Raw genomic sequence first — 20,922 nt, forward strand, 5'->3', positions numbered from 1 at the left:
ATAAACTACTTTATAAGTTTGGCTCATTCCACAGGCTGGACTTCTTCGGCGTCCCGGCCGCGACCCCTCGGGACTTCCGATTGTGGCAGAGATATCAACAGAATCTAGTCGGACACGTCCGGCGATGTTGGGAGTTCACGAGTTTCCCGAACATTTCTGGGTTATTGGGCTGTAGTCCGCGATCACGCGACTCTGACACGATCTAAATACGCAGCGAGAGTAGGTCGCATTCAAAATATGTTTGACATCAGACGCATCAATTGCTCGGAGTGCTAACCTCCGATTCGCCGACATATATATGGGCCGATGGTACTGCTAAACGTTTCTAAAACGACACAATACATACCTCGACCCAACAGCAAGATATTCACTCTCAATTCTAACCCCACCGTAACGTCCCTTTCCACAAGTCTACTCGTGCTCTCACATTGTATGCCTCAGATAACGCTTGGCCATGCGAATCTACTTCCCCGGTAGCTCCTGGCGCATCACAGCGGTCAATCCTCGTATCTCTCCCCATGGGGATATCTCTGCAGTTATCCACTCACTTCCAGCCCAGGCTGTAGTTTGCTGTAGCATGCTACTCATCGATTAACGAACCATGGAAGGGCGATGCACAAGTATACATTCTCATTGACGCCAATATCGGCTGAATCCGAGTCCAGATGCCAAATCTCCTCTTTGTTCCCTATCACTGGGCAAGGTCACTTTACACCCGCGCCAGCTGTCATTTGTTTACAGGTACTCCCGATATAATCCATGCGACTCCTCTCACTTGTGGCGCTTCCCTTTCGCTTATCCAAATCCAACAATGGTGACCATATGGACTCCCCAGATTAAATCAGGCACGCTGCTGCCCAGAAATGTTCTAAATTTACATCTGGATCTATGGACGTGTACAATATGTAGAGGTAAGAGGCGTCCAACTTCTCAAGGATTCACCTTCCTCTTCCCCTCTCGGTGCACTTCGTCTAGTGCGCTCTGACCGCTCTGACCGCTAGTGCCTATTGTCAAGAGCGCCTATTATCGCTAACAAGACAGAGATGGCGGACTACAAGGATCCAGCGTTGGCTGAAAAGGGCCTCGACGATTCCCAGAGTATACAGTATGACGACCGCCCAGCGCGAGGTTCAGACAAATACCATTTCGAGGCGTCCGACCTTGATCGAGTGCAGCGAAAGCTTAAACAGCGCCATGTACAAATGTTCGTCGTATCATATCCTTCCTAGTTAACCACTAAATTCCGTTTAACAGGATTGCTGTAGGTCGCGTGCCCGCATCATACTCGATGCACTTGTCTGACTTGTCTTCATAACCTCTATAGATCGCGGGTACCATTGGCACAGGTCTTTTCCTTGGTTCTGGAGGTGCACTCCGCGGCGCAGGGCCCCTTGGCGCCCTGATCGCATATGCCTTGGTTGGGACGGTTGCATACTCGTAAGTAACATTTGCTTGGGGGCTTGGAGGATCGGGGTTGATTGTTCGCCCATCGCCAAGGTCCCTGTGCTCAGTTGGGGAGATGACAACGCACGCTCCGGTTTCTGGTACATTCCCACACTTTGGTAGGATTCTGCAACTTCTATCCCTTCTTCGCTCCCTTAACCCTATGCGTAGCTAGTCGCTGGGTAGATCCCGCCCTTGGATTCGCCGTTGGATGGGTACGTCTTAGGACATTTATAAAGTGATTAGTGACACATACTCTTCCTTCAGAACTATTTCTATACTAACGCGTAGGTTCTCCAAATGTGTCTGGCCATAGATTGTGACTCTAATGCCCTCCCCTAGTATATCCGTCCCGGTCGAAGTCACAGCGGCGACCATCTTGCTGACGTTTTGGGATGACAACGTCAGTACCGTAATTCTACCCTTTGTTGGGCGTCATCTAACATAGCGGTTATAAAACACTGCGGGCAGCATAACCACATGGCAATTTACACTGCGGTCATTTGTGTTGCCGTTTGCGCCGTCAATATTTTCGGTGTAAGATGGTTTGGAGAATGTAGGTCTATTATCCTCCTATCCAATCGATGCTCAAGCCAGCTTTCCTGTTAGCTGAATTCTTTTTCTCGCTCATCAAGCGTACGTCCCGCGCCCATTCGTCGGCATGTCATAACATCATAAATAACAGTTTCGATGATTACTGGCCTAATTCTATGCGGTCTTGTCATTGATCTTGGAGGTGGCCCAAATCACGAGCGTATTGGCTTCCGTGTGAGTACGAGGCGCATTCGTACTGGGACCAATCCTGAGTTTCTTTCCGTAGTACTGGAAGAACCCTGGAGCAATTGCACGCGCCGGACTCGTCCCGAATATCAACACTGACAAATTCCTTGCCGTCATCTCTGTGATTGTTCAAGCCGCCTTCTCCTTTCAGGGTATGGAGCTTGTCGCTATGTACGTGTTATCGCGAGTTCCCTTTCTAGCAGCTGCTCACACTCAGTACGCCTTAGTGCCGCATCAGAGACGGAGAACCCTCGCCGAAATATTGCGAAGGCCGTACGCAGGGTCTTCTATCGTATCGTCATTTTCTATGTATGACCTACTTGCCCATGCCCATTTGATCATAAATATTGACGTTCCTAGATGCTGGGTCTTCTCATCATTGGCATGTGCGTGTCCTCGAACGATGAGGCACTCCTCGAAGGTATGCAACTCCCTCTCCCCCATTACGACGAGATCAAACCGCCTTCCCTCAGATACTGGTAACGCTGCGGAATCGCCTTTTGTTATCGCCATCAATCGCGCCGGTATCAAAGGTCAATATATTGGCAATTGCCAGATGATCCTGATCTCCTAATCCTTACTTGTATGGTTCTTGTAGTGCTCCCTCACATCATCAATGCCGGCGTGTTCACTAGTGCCTTCTCCGCCGGAAACAGTTTCCTCTTCTGTGCATCGCGTATCCTCTACGGTCTTGCGCTCCGTGGTCAAGCGCCAAGATTCTTAACCTACTGCACGAAGAGTGGCCTGCCCCTTGCAGCCGTCCTCGTATCCGTAAGTTCTATTTTCGTCTAGTATGGCTAGATCTCATAAATCTTCTCTTTCTAGTCTTCCTTCGCTTTCCTTTCTTTTATGAATGTGTCAAGTGGTGCCGAAACAGTGTTCAAGTATGTTGTCTGTGCACTATGTTATTTAAGAAAGCTGACCAACATTCATCAGCTGGTTTGTCAACTTGACTACTGTGGCAGGATTTTTCTCGTGGTGCGCTATCAACATCACTTATGCTCGATTCCGTCAGTGATTTCCTTTGCATCAGTCAGTTTGTTCCTGACCCTTCCCACAGATGCTGGTATGAAAGCGCAAGGATTCGACCTGAGGAAGAACATCTACAACAACCGTCTTCAGCCATATCTTTCATATTGGGGAATATTCTGGACCGTTCTCTTCATCCTTATCAACGGATTCGCCGTATTCTTCGATTTTCAGGCCGACGACTTCCTAGTCTCCTGTAAGCTCTGATGGACCTACAGCATTTTAGAACGTATTAACTAATACTGCACGGGATAGACCTCAACATTCCAATCTTCTTTGCGTTGTTCTTCGGTTACAAGATCGTCAAACGCACCAGTTTCTGGAAAGCTCACGAGATGGACTTCGTCACTGTACGTCTACGTTTTCACTAAGGATCCTCCAACGCTGAGTTTTGGCATCTCTACCAGGGCATACCCTCCATCGAGGAAACAGAGAGCCCAGAAATCCCTCCAAGGACCATTTGGGAGAAAATTGCCGCGTTCTTATTCTGACGAGCTTGTCCCGATATTTGTATGTTACGCGGATCCAATGTTGGATTAATTGATGCTTTCACGTCGTTACTCCGCTTCGTCAAAGGAAAGCACCAGAGACTACCGGGTATTTAGCGATCCCACAACACCCCGCCTGGCCGACCCACTATGTCCGACATCTGCCGGCGTTCCCGATAAAGGCCAACTAATACTGGTAGTGCCTCCAGTCTCATTCTTCCTACTTCTAAGAGGACACCACCTAATTTGGTTCCCTGTCAGGACACTGGGGATCGCCTAAGAAGGCTAAGTTTTGTCCCAAACGGGCAAGCCGGGTATTGATAATAGCCCTTCCTCGAACCACTAATTACCACCTGGGGAACGGAGTCGACCGCCCGCTTCGAATGCTCCGTGCACATGGTTTGAACAAGCTTCCTTGGATCAGATACGACGTAGCCGGCATACCGTATTATAAATAAACGACGGATCCACTAAGCTGCTCTTTCTTCTTGCCCTCGTGCGACTATCCTCCCACTAATCCTGCTCGTACTTCAAAAGTACAGGGATTAGGCTCATGGACAGCAAAAATGATCCTGCTATGGCCGAAAAGGGTCTTGCGAACCGAAGTAGCAGCAGCCTCGATAACGGTTCGCCAGAAGTTTCGCAGCATAAATCTCCCCTGGACGCTCGGAACATTGACAAGTACCACTTAAATGCATCCGCGGACGACAAGGTACAGCGTAAGCTGAAGCAGCGCCATGTGCAAATGTACGTCCGACCTCGGGTTTGGCCATTCGATCATTGATTGCTCTCTAGGATTGCGGTAGGTGCTAGCTGAACCTGCCTTTGGCGAGGCTGAGTGAGAGAGCCCCCAGATAGCAGGCACCATTGGTACTGGCTTGTTTCTTGGGTCCGGCGCTGCTTTACGTGGCGCTGGTCCACTCGGGGCACTTATCGCATACGCTCTGGTCGGAACAGTGGCCTATTCGTGAGTCACCAGCCTCATTCTGAGATAACCCACTAATCGCTTCCCAGGTCATTGTGCGCTATTGGGGAGCTGTCAACACATGCGCCCATATCGGGGACGTTTCCACACTTTGGTAAGTTACCTAACTAGCAACTGTGCAGCTGTTTCAGTCCCATCCTCAACGCATGAAATATAGCATCCCGCTGGGTGGACCCTGCCTTCGGATTTGCAGTCGGCTGGGTCTGTATACCTATCTATCAGTGAACTTAGAGAACTGACAATGTCCTAGGTTTACTTCTGGTCTAGCGCGTGAGGAGTTTCGTTGAAACCATTGATTTACGCCTTTAGCTCATCAGTAAAACTCCAATAGCATATCGACACCGGTAGAAATCACGGCAGCCACCATCCTGCTAACCTTTTGGGATGATAATGTACGTCACCACTAATACTTAAATTTCTGCTTCGCACCTACAAACGTCAACAGGCGAATCATCTGCCCATATATACTGCTGTCATATGTGTTGCGGTTTGTGCTATCAATATCTTCGGTGTCAAGTATTTCGGCGAATGTAAGTCTTCTCCGAATGTTGGAAACGAACTTTGTGATAGTATTCACATACGTGTTAATTTGATTTAGCCGAGTTTGTGTTCTCCATCATCAAGCGTAGGGAGTTTTTCTTTGCCTTACAATCGGTGAAGCTAACTCAAAGTCGATCCAGTTACGTTGATAACTGGTCTTATTATCTGCGGTCTCGTTATTGATCTCGGCGGTGCGCCAAACCGGGATCGTATTGGCTTTCGTGTAAGTTGCTATCCCTCGGAGCGTAGCTTGGCTTGACTCTACGTAAAATATACAGTACTGGCGGAATCCTGGTGCTCTGGCTAGGGCCGGTCTCGTTGACAACCTCCACACCGACCGGTTTTTAGCCATACTCAGTGTGATTGTTCAAGCAGCGTTCTCGTTTCAGGGGATGGAGCTAGTTGCCATGTAGAGGTTTTCATCTTCTGTATTGCGCTATTTTCTCATCGTCTTCACAGTGCTGCGTCAGAAACTGAGAATCCCAGACGAAACATTGCCAAAGCTGTTCGCCGTGTATTCTACCGCATCATCTTATTCTATGTGAGTCTTACTATGCTGACTGAAGACTCATGCCTAACGAACTTTAGGTACTTGGTATCCTTATCATCGGCATGTGCGTCTCTTCAGATGATCCTGCGCTGTTGCAAGGTATGATGTGCCCTTCCCCTCTTTGGAGACCCCTAATAAACCCCTATGAAGACACTGGCAACGCAGCAGAATCGCCATTCGTTATTGCAATCAACAGAGCCGGAATAAAAGGTCTGCAGTGATAGTCCCTCGATCATATTAACATTGCTTATAAAGTAACAGTGTTACCTCATATCATCAACGCTTGTGTGTTTACCAGTGCATTCTCCGCTGGAAATAGCTACCTCTTTTGTGCCTCTCGGGTGCTGTATGGCCTCGCCCTACGTGGACAAGCACCAAGGTTCCTCGCGTACTGCACGAAGAATGGCTTACCCGTCGCAGCTGTCATTGCATCGGTGTGTAACGGTTGTTCCGACCTCTACGAAGGCTGACTGGAACCGGATTTATAGTCAGCATTTGCGTTTCTATCTTTCATGAACGTGTCCAGTGGATCTGAGACAGTATTCAAGTACGTACTTGTTATACCAAACTAGTTGAGGACGGCCAGTACTAACATGACTGCCAGCTGGTTCGTGAATCTGTCTACGGTTGCTGGATTCTTTTTATGGTGGTCCATAAACATCACGTATACTCGATTTAGTAAGCATTATTCTCTTTCAAGCTTCTCCCTCGTTCCAATGCTTGGGTGCTTCACAGACCGTGCCATGAAGGTTCAGGGGTACGACGTTACTGCGAACGTATATCACAATCGCCTCCAGCCCTACCTCGCATATTGGGGCATCTTCTGGACGACCATATTCATTTTGATTAATGGGTTTGAAGTATTTTTCGACTTCCAAGCCGACGATTTCGTCACAGCATGTACGTGCCACCCCAATCCTTCCGGGGCCTCGGCGAGCGGCGAGTCTGATGCTCATGAACTCCACAGACATTAATATCCCTATATTTTTTGCTCTGTTCTTGGGTTACAAGATCATTGGACGTACGCGGTTCTGGAGGGCCCATGAAATGGATTTGTGGACGGTGAGTCGTGCCTTGCACCCTGTGACTTGTTGCACGAGCAGGGTTGCTAAATGATTTAATGAAGGGCGTACCATCTATCGAAGAGACAGAGAGCCCCGAAGTACCCCCCACCACGGTGTCAGAAAAGATTGCTGCTTTCTTGTTCTAAAAATTGTATATCTTGACATATTTTGCGACAGTCTGCTGTAAATCTGTAATACAACAACACCCCGCTGACCCAAAGCCATCCTCTATTGCTACATATTACTTAAATTAGAATGGCAAATAGCGTTATGCACCCTCAGGTACAGTGCTCAATACGTCCAGCTTGCGGAACTTGCCCTGCATCCAGACACGGTACATTTTTAGCATGCGTTTACGATTAACTAGCAATCTGCGATCTACTCCAAGCTGTTCAGCTGAAAATAATGGATGTGGAGGGAGGTTAGGGAACGGGGATAGCAAATTGGGATGAATCGTCGGTGCTGCGACAGATGGAGCGGGCGGTTGGGTCGTCTCGGGTTCGCCGGGGGTGGGAGAGGGGGTATCGGTCGGTGATACGAGAGCCGGAGTGGGTCTGGAGCTAACTTCAGGCGCAGGCAGAGCTGCGCAAGAGCTCACATAAGCTGATGCTATAGATCAGACACCATGCAAATTTGCGCACGTACCTGCTACCTCTGCTCCATCACCGACGGTATCGACGTCGTCGACGTACTCTGTGGTTTCGGTATTCTGAGCTACCCCCTCGGACCGGCGTCCTGTGAACAGCAAAGCGAGCTCGTCTGAAGATGGTATCTTTGAGTACATCAATATCACTGATCGCATCAGCCAGTTACCTAGTTCGAAGAAGTAGACGCGTGTCTTATCTCCGCGAATGTAGAGGTTCTCGTCAAGCATGCGCCCAGTTTTGAACCGCAGTTGCGTGAGATCATGGCGGCCATAGTCACGGAAAAACACGAGGCCACCTGGTTTCAGCATCTTCAGAGTGCAGTGTCAGATCAATTGAGGCTGACAGTGGGTTTGGGTACCGTGTAAATATTCAGCAATGCTCGGTTCCACTCGTCGGGGTGGAGGGCGCTGAGGACGAACACCATTGTGACAATATTCACGCTGCCGGGGATCAAGCCATCGGGTAAGCCAGCGGCTGAAGTGAGGTCCCACACGGCGGAATGGATGTCCCCCATCGGCGGAGAGGTGTATAGCGGATGGTTCTGCGGGCGTATCGGAATTAGGATTGAACATAAGCGACAAATATTCTACTGACCTGTACAACTTTGACCGCGTGCGACGAGTAGTCGTACGCCCTGATGCTCAGGAGGGGGTTTTGATTGACGGATAACAGTGGGAATACAGCATTTCCGGCACCGCATCCGATTTCGACGATGGTGGTGGGCCCTGCCTAATTTCTATGAATGTTGAGAAAAATCCTCGAGAGAGAGCGCACTCCAGGTTTAGTGGCTTCGATCAGTTCGGGAAACTCGTTGGACAGCCTTCTCCAGGAGGATTAGACAGGAATTACCACTCATATGTCAAAGTGGATGTACCATTTTCGGTTCCTGAAGAAATTTCCTGCGTTTGCTTTGTAGAAATTGTCCCTAGTGCGACGGTGGCCATCAGCCACGCAGGCGATCATGCACAGGGATTCAACGCATACCAGTGACGCGCCGGCTTATCGTTGTACTTGGATCGTTCCTCAGCAGGTACAGGCGCGGCCCTTTGCCTGTTGAGAGACTGGGCAATTTTTTCTGCCTGATCATCTGGGGGTGGGACATGATCCCAAGCGTTGTGGGACCAGACTTGGGCTTCATCAGTAAGAAACCTGGGAAGTAGGTGAAGATCAATCGTCGACGGTCGCTTATCCGACTTCATCTGACTTGCCTGGAACCGAAAGGTGGTTTGTCTTCGCCGATATTATGGACCGATGATGTGGTTTTTGGAGCGAATTTCGCTTCAGTTGCCTCGCTCATGTTTGCGACTCGGAGTCGATACCCTTAAATTGCTTGACTCACCTGGTAAATCGCCTTTTCCGGACTCTTTCTGCAGGCGCCCCATGATAGGGGAGCTAGCTCTTGAATTCTGAGATGATAATTGCAATATTGCGCGTTGAACGTTGAACTTTGAACGTTCTTTCCATCATACAGTATCACATTTTTGGTACGAGTAGCACGAATACGGCCGTTATTCCTTTCGTCATTTTCCAGAATTTATTCCCCTATTTGTCTTCACCGCCTCCTTTATAAAATAAAATAAGTGATAACTAATTGAGTCAGCAGAAGTGTGAGTTATCAGCTGCAGTCAGTGAGTTATCAACCATCTCGGCATCAACGGATGAGCGCTCTTTGGCTGATTAGCTCACTCATACCAGCACCTCAGCGTCGCCTGTTCATGTCGACGCGCACCTGATTTTGTTGTCCGAACGTTGCTGCACCCAATCGCAATCTTATCTCACCATTACGAACTCTAACACCAGATTTGGACTCTTCCTCCACCATCACTATGTCGATAGCGGCTGCGACGATGCCCCCGGTGCGCCCCCACACCCCAGGAGACGAGGAGCTACAGGAACTGTACGACGAGGTCTGGGAGGGGTTCAAGCCTTTCCAGAGCGACCAGGATGCTGACATAGTGGACTCGTACGACTATACCGCGTCGTCGCCAAACACTTCGCCTACATCCCCCGCGCAGTCTTCATCGCGTGCGTGGAACCCCTCTGTTTCAGCTGATTTCACGGTCTAATTGGGTTTCAGATTCGACCCCGGTAGAGAAACCGAGGCAGACATCTAAAATCTACAGACCCTTGCCACGGCCACCAGGAACATCATCGTCCGCTTCTTCGCCAATGAATGGCATGCCTGAACCAGAACCATACTACGACCCTCCAAGTGCGCAGCGTTCACCCTTGAGCGCAGATTCGACCAATGGGTCCTCGGACCTCTTACGAAAGGTGACCACGGGTAGTACAGGTAGTGGACGAAGATTGCCTGCACCTCCCTGGGCGGGGAATTCATCAGACCGCCCATCATCTGGCAACTCCTCCTACTTTCCAAGATTCTCCTCCGCAAGTGGAAGCAATCTGGATATCTCGTACAACAATCAAAATGGAACTGGTAGGACAAACGATCTTGTCCCTTCACCCTACGATCCTTCTCGGCCGTATGGCACTTCCGCTCCTAGAATCCCCGGAGGATCGGTAGACATTGATGACATTTACGGTGGCGACGCAGACGACAGTTATGTTTACGGAGACTATCAAACTGTACCTCCTCCGCCCAGCCTGCCCACTGCTTCGACTTCTGAACACACGAGGACTTATTCTGACCACACGGTCTCTGGTAATTCGTTCATGGGTCAATGTGAGTTGTACGTGATTTACATCGTGCGAAACCCATTAAGTCAAACCCGCCAGACGACCCACCCCCCATGGACAGGAACGTCTCGGGTCCATCAATAGTACGCGATGCGTCTTATTTGAATGGATACGCTTCGAGTCCAACGACATATCTCGGGCTTGGTCCTAAGGGCTTCCCTGCCAGCACGTCGACGTTGAATAGGGGGCTTTCCGCTGGCTCTGCCGTTTCTCAGACTCCGTCAGATTACTATACATACGGGGACGCGATCACTGGACCAGGTGTAAATCGTCGACCTACAGACCTGTTAACGGACCTCGCTAACGGACAACAGTCGGCGTATGCACCTGAAGACGAGTGGTCTGACTCCGAAGACGGCGACGAAAGCCGCTTCATCACGTACTCTTTACTCTCAAACTTAGCGATGCAGTTGCGCGACAAGGTACCAAGGGGTACCCACGTGAAAGGAAGCATCCCCTATCCTAGAGCGTTCACTGGCAAAGACATCGTGGTATGTATGATCTCTACGTTGAAGTTCTACCGCACCGCTGACTTTATCTTTACGCGAATAGTCTACAATCCAATCACTCATACAACGTGAACTACTTATAAATCACAACGTCCCCACCAGTGATCGAAGGGCAGCCCTGCAAGTTGCTCGCAGTCTGCAGAGCCAGCTGTTCTTCTACGAGGTTGAGTGGGGAAGCCGTGTCCTACAAGACGGGGTAGAGGACGTGTACATGTTCCTGGACGATGTCGAGGGTTCATCAGACGCTCCTCCAGACAGGCAGGAACTTCCAACAGGAGTAATCACTATCCTCACCACATGCTATACGACGATGTGTACGGGAGAGGGTCCATGCTATGCTTGGTCTTGTCCCAAGAGGGTTAGTTGGAGATATGAGGCGTCAATATTTCAATATCTTGATTAACGTTGCCTTCATAGGGTAAATTTACTGTAGACATCACCGTCGACGAGGATGTCGCACCCCGCTCCGCAGAAACGGGTTGGCCAGAGAACGTACCTCCGGAGGTGATCGACGCGCTTCCTCCGAGCGAGGTCAATCGGCAAACGTAAGTCCCACCTGTTCGAGGGATAAAGACGTTATTAACGATCCTCTCAGCATCATCCACAAGCTTATCAGCAAGGAGGTACAGTACCTTCAAGATCTTGACACTGTTGACACTGTGCGTACTGTCATCTGTAAGGTTTCCTTGTTAGTTTGTGCTCACCGTTTCGACAGTGTTTCCTCAAGCCCCTTCGCGCCTCTAATCCGCCAGTAATCCCACGCCAAGACTTAGAAGATTTCATCGACGATGTGTTCAGCAATATTCTGGACCTCCGAGAATGCAACAGGCGACTATTGGATGTGATGTATGTCAGGCAGCGCGAACAGCACCCCGTAATACAGAGGATAGGTGACATCCTCCTGGATGCAGCCACTGAATTCAGGCTAGCGTACCCTGAATACGTGGGGCACTTGCCTTTGGCAGAGAAGCGATTGAAAGATGAAACTGAAAGTAATGCAGAGTTTCGGCTGTTCCTTGAGGTATTCACCATATGGATATTGCCTTGCTTCAACTTATATCATTTTCTCGTAGCAATGCGCAAGACAAGTACCCCATCGTCCCGGAGAAGCCATGCGTCTCGATCTCAAGCAATTGCTTAACCGGCCTTCTGAGCATCTGCAGAAATACCCTTATCTTCTTGAAGCCATCTACGGCGAGACCGCTAATGGGAACCCTGATGCGGATTTTTTGAAAGAAGCTATGGCTGCGTTGAAGGGCCTGCAATCTGTCGCTCAGCTGCGCACGTTCCAGTCTGCCATGGGCAGAGGTGTCACTGGGAAGTGGGAATGGCACGATTTAGTGTCTGCTGAAGCTCGCAAAGCCTTGACGAAGGATGTGATCAAGCGACAATCGTGAGTTCGTCGCGGTCTCTTACGAGCTCATCGTGACATCGCTCCCGTAGCATCATATTTGAGTTGATCAAAGGAGAAATGGCGTACGTCAAGGATCTCGAGAATATTGAGGTGGTAAGTAATGTGCCCTGTGTCCCCCTCGTTGTTCTCATAGTTTTATCAGATGTACATCCGTCCTCTACGGGCTGCGGACCCTCCGATCATCGAGAAGGAGAGATTACAGCAATTTATCATCGATGTCTTCCACAACTTTGCAGAGTTGCACGCGCACCATCGTCGACTCGTCGAGAAGTTCCACGAGATTCAGCGAGAGCAGCATCCAGTAATCAGAAGTGTTACAGAGGCTATGCTCGACGCTGCCCTAAACTTCCGTGACGCCTACATGGAGTACATCCCAAATTACCCTATAGCAGCCTATCGAATCGACGAAGAAATGAACAACAACCCTGCGTTCAAGGAGTTCGTGGAGGTATGTTAATCACTATTGGACCGATACGATGGCAATATACCCTAACATATTTGTTAGCAATGCGTCAAACATCCTGATGCTCATAGATTGGATATGAAGAGTTTCGTTAATCGACCCATTCCTCGATTACTTCGGTATGAATTACTACTGAAGGGAATCATGGAAGAATCCTCTCCCACCCACGAAGACCGCGAATCGATTCCTCAAGTATTAGAGATCATCAAATCCTTAGGTAAAGAGACGGAGCCTGGTGTAGAATCTGCCAAGCAGAAGGTTGAACTATGGAGGTACAACTCCAATCTCGTCTTCAAGGCTGGGGAAGTCATAGTACGTATGGTTCATCTACCCTTTGTGTGTTTCTTACCCCTCGAAGGATATGGACCTCCTTGACGAACACCGTTCGCTGATTCATACCGGAAAACTTCTCCGTCAACCTGAGACCGGCTTTGAATGGAACGGCTGGAGCGAGCTCTTCGTGCTTCTGTTTGATAACTACTGTGGGTACATCGATTTTCTATCAGCCACTGGTCTCACTATTTTGTATAGTGGTTATGACGAAGACCAAAGAGAGGGATAATATCACCAAATATCATGTCAACCGACGTGTGAGTAACGCGCGTGGCTCGATCCTTATTGCTCCTTACGGCCCTCTATAGCCTATTCCCCTTGATCTTTTGACTCTGGTCAACTTTAATGACCCTCCTACGCAACGCGGTACCGGTATTCTGCGTGGCCTGCGTGGTGGTGAACGACACGACACGGCTCCTCAAGCAGGTCCCAACGGAGCGTCGCCAGAGTCGGCAACGGATTCCCGCTCGGTCTATCCACTGACTTTGCACCACAACGGTCGTCTTGGAGGACCTTACATTTTATATGCAGAATCGCAGCAGACGAGGTTAGAGTGGAAGCAGAAGTTGGAAGAAGCACTTGGTCTGCGCAAGGTAGTTCAAGAGTCTAATAAGGTGTTCGAAGTGGAAACACTTAGTGCCGACACCTTCTTGGTGCCATCGCTCGTGAATGGTACGACATCACCTGCATGGACCACGGAGAACTCGTTCACCGGAAAGGTCTCTTGCTCTGTGCCGTTTAGTGCGTTGGATTCCTTGATCACTGTCTGCTAACATAACAATTGCACTTTCAGCCACTGCTGATGGAAGAGGACTCGTTGCCATCGGTTGCGCCGAAGGGGTATGGATTGGCTTCCGACACGATTCACGATGTGAGTTCACTAGCTCACTAGCACTTAACGCTATGATCACTGCTGATTTCGATCCTAGCTTTGCGACGCGTGCTTCATCTCAAGCAGGTCACGCAATGTGCCATGCTTGAAGACTTCGGGATATTCCTGGTCCTAGCTGATAAATCTCTCTTTGCCTATCATATCGAAGCTTTGGTGCCGTCGTCGCCTCAAAGTACACACGCTTCCCAGACACCACAGAAGCTGAATGGGACCAAGGACGTTCACTTCTTCAGTGTTGGGCAGCTTCGTGAGCGTACATTGGTCATTTACATGAAGAAGAAAGGGGTATGTATTTATTCCTGTTCTTTTTACCTTCACGCACTAAGCACATCGCAGCTCGACAGCGTGTTCCGTGTGCTTGAACCGGTGGTAGACAAGATCAATGAAAGAGCAAAGGCACCAGGAGGGTTGAGCGGTCTCTTGGGCTTCCGCCCTGCGAAGTCGGAATGGTTCCGTATCTACAGGGTACTGGCGCACATTCTATATACAACGTCTACCGCATACTAATCTTTTTGCAGGACTTCTTCTTACCATCAGAGTCGTTTGATCTCATTTTCCTGAAGGCAAAGATCGCCATTTTGTGCACCAAAGGCTTTGAGATCATGGACCTCGCCGAGTATGTTCACCTTAACTTTGTTGATCCTGTTGATCAACGTTGCTCTACAGCTTCAAGAGTGTGACCATCCCTCAACGGGATGATCCCCGCATGGAGAAGCTTGCAAAGCGTTGTGAATCGTCTCGACCCCTTGGGATGTTCCGGTCCAAAGACGACGAATTCCTCTTGGTCTATGACGGTGAGTTTGTCTCGGTGCTCCGAAGGCGCTATCCCTAACTTTCTTCAGCGTTTGGTCTGTACGTCAATAAGCACGGTGACCCGAGTCGAGGGATGGGTCAGATTGAATGGGAAGGCTCCGCCGAACGCGTTGCTCTCCACCTTCCTTACATCCTCCTATTCGACCCACGATTCATCGAGGTACGCCATGTCGAGACTGGTCGCCTAGCGCAAATCATCCCCGGAAACGACATCCGCTGCATATGGGATGGCCGTGGACTGAACTCCAATGCCTCCGTTACACCTATGGTTGGCCCTTCAGGGGAAGCGGTTGTCCAAGAGGCGAGAGTTCACGGTGTAATGAATGCCACGGAGACCATCATACCAGGAGTTGGCGGTATGGCGGGAAGGCAGCCCAGAGCTGTGGCCCAGCACATCTTCGAACTCATTCCAACGATTCCCCTATACCTTCCTGGATCTTTAGCATCACCGTCTACGACAACCTATTTCCCCCAGTCGATGTCCCCCCCACGATCTCCTCAAATGTTGCCGACAGCTGGTCCTTCTGGATGGAGGGGATGAAACTCACGATCTATGGACCAGTTACTTACGTTTTGATATATCGAACTTATCGTTTTTGCATTGCTCTCCATGTATATAACAACATTTCTTTGCTGTGGAACTCATTCTGCTATTTCTCTTTGTGGACGGATAGACTTCTTGAATACATTCCCACGCCTATTCTTTCTCTGAGTGGCTTCAAAGTGCGCGGTCACGCTTTCTACTTTCCACCATGTCGTACACTCCATCGCCGCAGCCACCGACGTCGAATCAGTATCCATACGGGACTTACTTCGTTCCAGGGCCCTATGCGACCCAAGCAGGTGCATACGCTGCTACATATCCTCCAGGAACGCCGTATCCAACAACTGGTTTGTCTTTCTATTCGGGATCAGTCTTAAGTCTAACACATACCACAGGTACGACTGCGTATGGAACTGGAACTGCGGCGTATGGAGCGAACGCATACCAGGCGGGTGTGACTGGGTATGGGTGGCCGTATCCATATGGATATCCTATGCCCCAACCACCAGCGAGACAAGCAGGGACACCGACGCCTACAGCTACACCTGCCGCAGGGCAAACTCAAACACAGGCAAGTGGGAGCGCACAGAATGCTACTGCTCAATCTTCAACACCTGCGACCTCGAATTCGACGACGATGACGATGCACCCTACTACATCTACTTCGACATTGGCGTCTGCGCCCACGACGAACACGATGGCGGGATCTGTTAATCGGACGAATACGGGGACGTTCTCTACGTTCTCCCCATATGCGAGGGATACGTACGCTACTACTTCTAGTGCTGGGACAGGCGGAGGGCGAAATGCGAGGAGGGGAGCTAGCTATAAGGGATTGTTCACGAAAGAACGTGAGTGCGTTTCCCTTTCTCTGTGTAGCTTCTACTTGATGAGTCCTTTGTCGTGTTGCACAGTAAAAAATTTGATGTACGGATTTGGTGACGATCGCAACCCAGCTAGCGATACCGTCAATGTCATGGAGGAGATACTAGTGGAGTTCATCTTAGATGTGGTGCGTACCTCCCCTCTTATATTATTTTTGCGTCCTGTGACTATCACCCGTTTTACAATTAACTCCCACATTGCGTCTGCATCAGTGTACGCAAGCATCCCAGCACAGCTCCTCAAACAGAAAGGCGCGGTTATCTATAGAAGATCTACGACATGTTTTGTCGAGACCCGCAGACGCGAAGAAGCTAGCAAGAATGGAGGAGTTGCTCTTCATGCAGGAAGATATCAAACGAGCTAGAGCAGAATTCGACGATAACGAGATGCAGGGCGGTGGTAAGGCCTTCTGAGTGGCTGATGATGAAAATCTTCTGTCTTGTCCCGCTGGTAAGTACGGACAATACACAACATTGCTATCGTATTGTACTTTTACATATATTATCCGTGTATCCACGTAGACCAAGTCGTAAACATACATCGGGCGCATGAGGAACCCCTTGAGGGAGCGACAGCTATGGCGAGCGTACCTCATTAAAAAGAAACAATGTGTCGTCTCGAGGGGGATCAAGAGTACCCACACTACTGAAAGTCTTCAATTGTTCGTGTTCGTCTATTCCTCCATAGCATCCCCATCTCCGTCTGCCTTTTGTTCGCTCGCGTCCTGGCCGTCTGCGTCCTCTGACCCCCCTCTTCGTCCTTGAACACCTCCACTCTGTGCTAGAGGCTTGACATACGTTTGAAGCCATTCCTCTGACTCCCAAACTGCGGATACGCGAACATAGAAAGACGACGAGGCTCAGACAAGTAGTTATTGAGGGAAAAAAGCACGCACTAGCCCGATTTTGTCCTGGTTGCACTTGGGCCTTTATTGGTCTGGCAAGATTGACCTTGAGGACGCGACCACGGAGTTCGTTAAGATCCATGTTGTCTATGGCATCCTGAGCATCTGCACCAGAAGAGAACGTCACGAATGCGAAGCCACGGTGTTTCCCGTCTGTTCCCAAACGTCCAACAGCAACAAGAGGGTCTGATAAGCCCTCGCATGCTTCAGCTTCGAACGACACGCACCAGGTGGCTGATTCGGGTTTGTATTGGCCGGGGGGAGCTGTACTTCCAAAATATCACCTAAACGGAGGTCATCAAGGACATGTCGCGTCGATGTCAAGTTATGGACAAACCGAACGTTGAGAAAGTCTCGTATATGATCGCTTCATCAACCTCGTCGCCAATACCTCCTACGAAGACTGTCTTTTTTGCGGTGACGGTGCCTTCTTCCATTGATCTTATACTAGGAAGAACTGCTTGAACTTGCGGAGTCGAAGCAGACTTGGTGATTTTGACAGACCAAGTAAGCTTGTGAGAACGATCGAAATGTGTGCCCCGTGGCTTAGTTGGTTACGGCGTCCGACTGTTATTTCCATAAGGCATCGGAAGATCGAGAGTTCAAGTCTCTCCGGGGCAGCATCTGATAGTTTTTCTGATCAGTCCTATATCTTTTTACGAAGCAACTACACCGGAAAAATTGAAGATAAGGGATGCGCCAAAAACACTAAACATTTGCCCAGCATCCCGTACATGTCTATGAATTGAGCAACAATCTAAAATAATAGGTTTTATCTTGGTTGGGTTGCTGGAGAGGCTGAATGTTGCTGGCTCTCCAACTCCCACTATGGATCATCCTTTTCGCCAGGTGACCACATTTTGATTTTCCGAGCTCGTTCGGACAGCTAACTAAGAGACAATGGAGTCATCAACGCCTCGATATTAGGAACGGTCGTTGGACTGCTAGTAGCCTTGATTAAACCCGCTATAGCTCCTGTTACTCTTACCAAGTGAATTATGCTAAACTCTTTTGTCTAGATGTTGAACCGGAAATAAAACTCGACTAACAGAAGGATCGATGGTGTAGTCTGGGATGGAGTCTGAATAGAGTAGTCGATATTCCAAAAATAGATCGTGAAATAGGAGATAATAGGAGAGGCGATGAATGGATGCTTGCCTGTCGTTAGGGCCAGGCTAATGCGTGGATTTGTTGCCGCCGAATAGTCACTTTAGAGCGATTCAGCACCTTCAATTCCATGATAGTTTGTCAACACTCCAATAAAGTGGAGTAAACCCTGGGCTACGAGAATCATACACTGGCTTTGATGGATGGCATGCATGGTCGAAATGAGGCTTGTGCGCAGAGAACACACAAAGACTACGTGGATTTACCGACACAGAAACATATAAAAGACCACATAACTCAACGACATTTTCTCAGCAACCTTTAGCCACTCTTCAGTAGTAAGCTCTCTCTTCTCCCATATTTTGCAAGCGATACTGATTTGACTTGCAGGCTTAACGTCAGCCACCCTATTCACAATGCGCGCAGCACTCATCCTCCTCGCTTTCGCCGCTGTGCTCGTCGTCGCCAACCCATCCAGTGACAAGGGCAAGAAGAAGAAGACTGCCGCTCCGGCAGCTGACCCTGCTGCTAGCACTGACGCACCTACTGATACCGTTTGAACGGTATGTATTCATTTTAATTTGTTTCAAGATCTGTCCGAGCTGATTATCCACGCAGCGCCCCATTCATAGGACCTGCTGTAATGGACCGTTGTCAAATTTAACGGGCTATTTACGTATCATTGCTTACGGTTGGTACAATAACCTGGCATATAAATCCGTCTTTGCAGCAGCGAGCTTTAGCCAGTAAGATGCTGGAAGAACAAAGGTGGGACGCAAGAACTAAAATACAATCGACAAAAAATACAATAGTACATGAAGTGGTACACGATTCATGAAACGAACGAACTAACACCGCAGCATGACACCTAGAAGTGGAACACTATTAGCATCGTATCATAAAGACTCGCAGTCACCGTGCTTACCATCAAATGGCCCGAAGTGATCACCGGAATTACTGCTGAAGATATTAGGGACTTCGTCAATGGTACAACCAGCTGCTGTGCTGTCTTGGCCTGGACAGGAAACCCATGCTGAGTCTGAGTTCCTGACGTGCTGGAGTGTGAAGAAAGGAGTTAACATCAATCAAAAACTCTAGTCCTGGGCAATGGTATACGTACCACCTCGCCGCTAGTGTGTCGGAAGCCCAAGAACCGACCTGGCAAGATGGTCACTATGTCTTTCCTATTCACATTGCCATCAGCATGGGAGCTATAGCTTAGTGGAGTGGGTGAGGGCCTTACTTGTAGTTGATACGCGTCAAAGAAGAAACATTCTTGTCCACATAGTCGGCAAAGGCCCGATTACCCACCTTCATTCGCAGCAATGAGCACTTGTTGGTGAGTGAACTGCTGAGTAAATTCTCACCCGAGGCATCCCGTACGTCACCGTCTTAAACCGCGTGTCCAAGGGAAGATGCAATGGCAAGTAGACGGCATCCAGTAGGGCTAGAGCGCCGCCCAGTGAGTGGCCGACCAAAGTCACTCGGTTCGAGGAGAACTCCTGCATGGTTTTCTCCACGGCTGCTAGAATAGCTGGCGCTGCCCTGAGAACGGTGCGAAATCAAGCGAGTAAGAAACCTATCCAAGAATGTCTCTCGGAGGACCGACCTTGCATGAGCATCTGCAAAACCACTGTGCACCTGAATATCATCGCTGAGTCCGGGAAACAGCTTCGGGTCGAGTCCGTCCAAGCCTATGTCTGCACTGACTAGGATAGATGTCCTATATACAAGCGCCATTTCCAAGTCAACGGCGTGCCATGAAGAAGACGGAGAAGTTGAACCCACAGCTTCGAAGTATCCGTCCCTTGATGTGCGACGATGACAGACTCAAGGAGGCTATCGTATCCCACAAACCCTGTTTAGTTATCCGAGTTAGTATTTTGAAGAACTACGAAGACGCGAACGTACAGAATTGGATCATCTCCCCGTCGCCACCATTAGCGACTGGGGTGAACCCCGGGTTGCCTTCGCAGTTGGCTGATTGGTAAAGGAGGATCTTAATCAGCACTAGTGGCGCTACGAAGCTATGGAGTACACACTTCCGCACGTCCATGTCAGCGTTGTTGAAGGCTGACAGTACGCGGCCGAGGCGAAATGCGTGTACGTCTTGAACTTCGATATTTCGTGGCTCTGTAGGACAGTGACGCCCCCCTGTCGCGGTTCCAGCAGGGGTGCAGCGGCCACGGATGTAATGAGGGCGGAGAACACCGCGACAGCTGCCAGAAACTGAAGGGACATACTAGCGGAGCTGCAGATATGGGGTGCAGGTTGATCTTCCTCGTCCTCCCTCTATCTCATTAAGTATGCTGCAAAGAGTGTTGTCGTCGCTTACACAGCACGCTGGGGTAGAGCAACGTGCAACGTATGCTCGTCCCACCTTGCGATAAGGGTGCTCTCCAGGCTTTTCCTAAGCTGAAAGGCGGCGCGTGTGGTACAGTCGTATGAGCAGCCACCTACCCGACGCGCCGGAGCATTAGGCGCAAAAAATCCCTGTAGATCGGTAGTTGAGCGAACGTTCAGGTCAATCCACAACCTTATTATCCAGAGAGGTTGATAAGCGAACGCTCCCTGCGTAGAGTAGACATGGGGACTGACCATCAGGTGATGCGGGAGCGAAGCCTCTTGCACGATGCAGCACAAGAGTAGAGCTGACAAGTGACCGGCGAAACTCAGATATTGACACGTTGCATGTGGGTAGTTAAGTTGGACATCCCATCCTGAAATTCGGCCGGGTGGTTCAACTTGTACGCTCCATCAAATACCATGTGGACGCTGTGGACGTCACTTTCGATTGCTTGGGGACACAAGGTAGGTTGCTCAGGGTCGGTCTGG

At 49.6% G+C, this 20,922-nt stretch overlaps 7 protein-coding genes and 1 non-coding gene across 8 annotated transcripts; 5 read left to right on the forward strand and 3 right to left on the reverse strand.

The window, feature by feature from the left end:
- Nucleotides 1-1,043: 1,043 nt before the first annotated feature.
- On the forward strand, nucleotides 1,044-3,743 carry PC9H_006761 (uncharacterized protein; the record flags this gene model as incomplete). The annotated part of the gene is made up of 19 exons (XM_036776303.1): nucleotides 1,044-1,211; nucleotides 1,325-1,437; nucleotides 1,498-1,562; nucleotides 1,615-1,658; nucleotides 1,711-1,730; nucleotides 1,786-1,846; nucleotides 1,915-1,999; nucleotides 2,053-2,079; nucleotides 2,129-2,211; nucleotides 2,264-2,394; nucleotides 2,451-2,532; nucleotides 2,584-2,644; nucleotides 2,697-2,756; nucleotides 2,822-2,994; nucleotides 3,049-3,107; nucleotides 3,160-3,233; nucleotides 3,284-3,448; nucleotides 3,508-3,602; nucleotides 3,660-3,743. The coding sequence occupies 19 exons, from the start codon at nucleotides 1,044-1,046 to the stop codon at nucleotides 3,741-3,743; spliced, it is 1,650 nt and encodes a 549-aa protein (XP_036632322.1).
- Nucleotides 3,744-4,317: 574 nt separating this feature from the next.
- Nucleotides 4,318-7,025, forward strand: PC9H_006762 (uncharacterized protein; the record flags this gene model as incomplete). Its single annotated transcript, XM_036776304.1, has 19 exons — nucleotides 4,318-4,487; nucleotides 4,536-4,542; nucleotides 4,595-4,707; nucleotides 4,755-4,819; nucleotides 4,883-4,926; nucleotides 4,976-4,995; nucleotides 5,057-5,117; nucleotides 5,171-5,255; nucleotides 5,406-5,488; nucleotides 5,544-5,674; nucleotides 5,725-5,806; nucleotides 5,854-5,914; nucleotides 5,966-6,025; nucleotides 6,077-6,249; nucleotides 6,304-6,362; nucleotides 6,420-6,493; nucleotides 6,551-6,715; nucleotides 6,783-6,877; nucleotides 6,942-7,025. The coding sequence occupies 19 exons, from the start codon at nucleotides 4,318-4,320 to the stop codon at nucleotides 7,023-7,025; spliced, it is 1,632 nt and encodes a 543-aa protein (XP_036632323.1).
- Nucleotides 7,026-7,147: 122 nt separating this feature from the next.
- Nucleotides 7,148-8,823, reverse strand: PC9H_006763 (uncharacterized protein; the record flags this gene model as incomplete). The annotated part of the gene is made up of 9 exons (XM_036776305.1): nucleotides 7,148-7,461; nucleotides 7,525-7,638; nucleotides 7,693-7,834; nucleotides 7,885-8,067; nucleotides 8,121-8,255; nucleotides 8,301-8,346; nucleotides 8,401-8,451; nucleotides 8,511-8,675; nucleotides 8,735-8,823. 9 exons carry the CDS (start codon nucleotides 8,821-8,823, stop codon nucleotides 7,148-7,150), a joined length of 1,239 nt encoding a protein of 412 aa, XP_036632324.1.
- A 529-nt stretch (nucleotides 8,824-9,352) lies between these two features.
- PC9H_006764 (uncharacterized protein) lies at nucleotides 9,353-15,188 on the forward strand (the record flags this gene model as incomplete). The annotated part of the gene is made up of 20 exons (XM_036776306.1): nucleotides 9,353-9,551; nucleotides 9,604-10,209; nucleotides 10,263-10,714; nucleotides 10,776-11,090; nucleotides 11,150-11,277; nucleotides 11,328-11,391; nucleotides 11,448-11,753; nucleotides 11,806-12,125; nucleotides 12,176-12,239; nucleotides 12,289-12,594; nucleotides 12,652-12,921; nucleotides 12,968-13,091; nucleotides 13,141-13,199; nucleotides 13,251-13,683; nucleotides 13,736-13,813; nucleotides 13,872-14,119; nucleotides 14,171-14,299; nucleotides 14,353-14,450; nucleotides 14,501-14,628; nucleotides 14,677-15,188. 20 exons carry the CDS (start codon nucleotides 9,353-9,355, stop codon nucleotides 15,186-15,188), a joined length of 4,839 nt encoding a protein of 1,612 aa, XP_036632325.1.
- A 211-nt stretch (nucleotides 15,189-15,399) lies between these two features.
- PC9H_006765 (uncharacterized protein) lies at nucleotides 15,400-16,489 on the forward strand (the record flags this gene model as incomplete). The annotated part of the gene is made up of 3 exons (XM_036776307.1): nucleotides 15,400-16,042; nucleotides 16,106-16,203; nucleotides 16,289-16,489. The coding sequence occupies 3 exons, from the start codon at nucleotides 15,400-15,402 to the stop codon at nucleotides 16,487-16,489; spliced, it is 942 nt and encodes a 313-aa protein (XP_036632326.1).
- A 260-nt stretch (nucleotides 16,490-16,749) lies between these two features.
- PC9H_006766 (uncharacterized protein) lies at nucleotides 16,750-17,417 on the reverse strand (the record flags this gene model as incomplete). Its single annotated transcript, XM_036776308.1, has 4 exons — nucleotides 16,750-16,901; nucleotides 16,972-17,133; nucleotides 17,208-17,264; nucleotides 17,318-17,417. The coding sequence occupies 4 exons, from the start codon at nucleotides 17,415-17,417 to the stop codon at nucleotides 16,750-16,752; spliced, it is 471 nt and encodes a 156-aa protein (XP_036632327.1).
- A 98-nt stretch (nucleotides 17,418-17,515) lies between these two features.
- Nucleotides 17,516-17,601, forward strand: PC9H_006767. The gene has a single exon. It is a non-coding gene; the product is annotated as a tRNA-Asn (tRNA).
- A 1,334-nt stretch (nucleotides 17,602-18,935) lies between these two features.
- PC9H_006768 (uncharacterized protein) lies at nucleotides 18,936-20,328 on the reverse strand (the record flags this gene model as incomplete). Its single annotated transcript, XM_036776309.1, has 9 exons — nucleotides 18,936-18,955; nucleotides 19,013-19,142; nucleotides 19,208-19,271; nucleotides 19,331-19,398; nucleotides 19,455-19,632; nucleotides 19,697-19,810; nucleotides 19,876-19,945; nucleotides 19,999-20,067; nucleotides 20,130-20,328. The coding sequence occupies 9 exons, from the start codon at nucleotides 20,326-20,328 to the stop codon at nucleotides 18,936-18,938; spliced, it is 912 nt and encodes a 303-aa protein (XP_036632328.1).
- Between the last annotated feature and the right edge of the window lie 594 nt (nucleotides 20,329-20,922).

This window comes from Pleurotus ostreatus, assembly GCF_014466165.1.
Source record: "Pleurotus ostreatus strain PC9 chromosome Unknown scaffold_4, whole genome shotgun sequence".
In the NCBI taxonomy this organism is placed as follows: Eukaryota; Fungi; Basidiomycota; class Agaricomycetes; order Agaricales; family Pleurotaceae; genus Pleurotus; species Pleurotus ostreatus.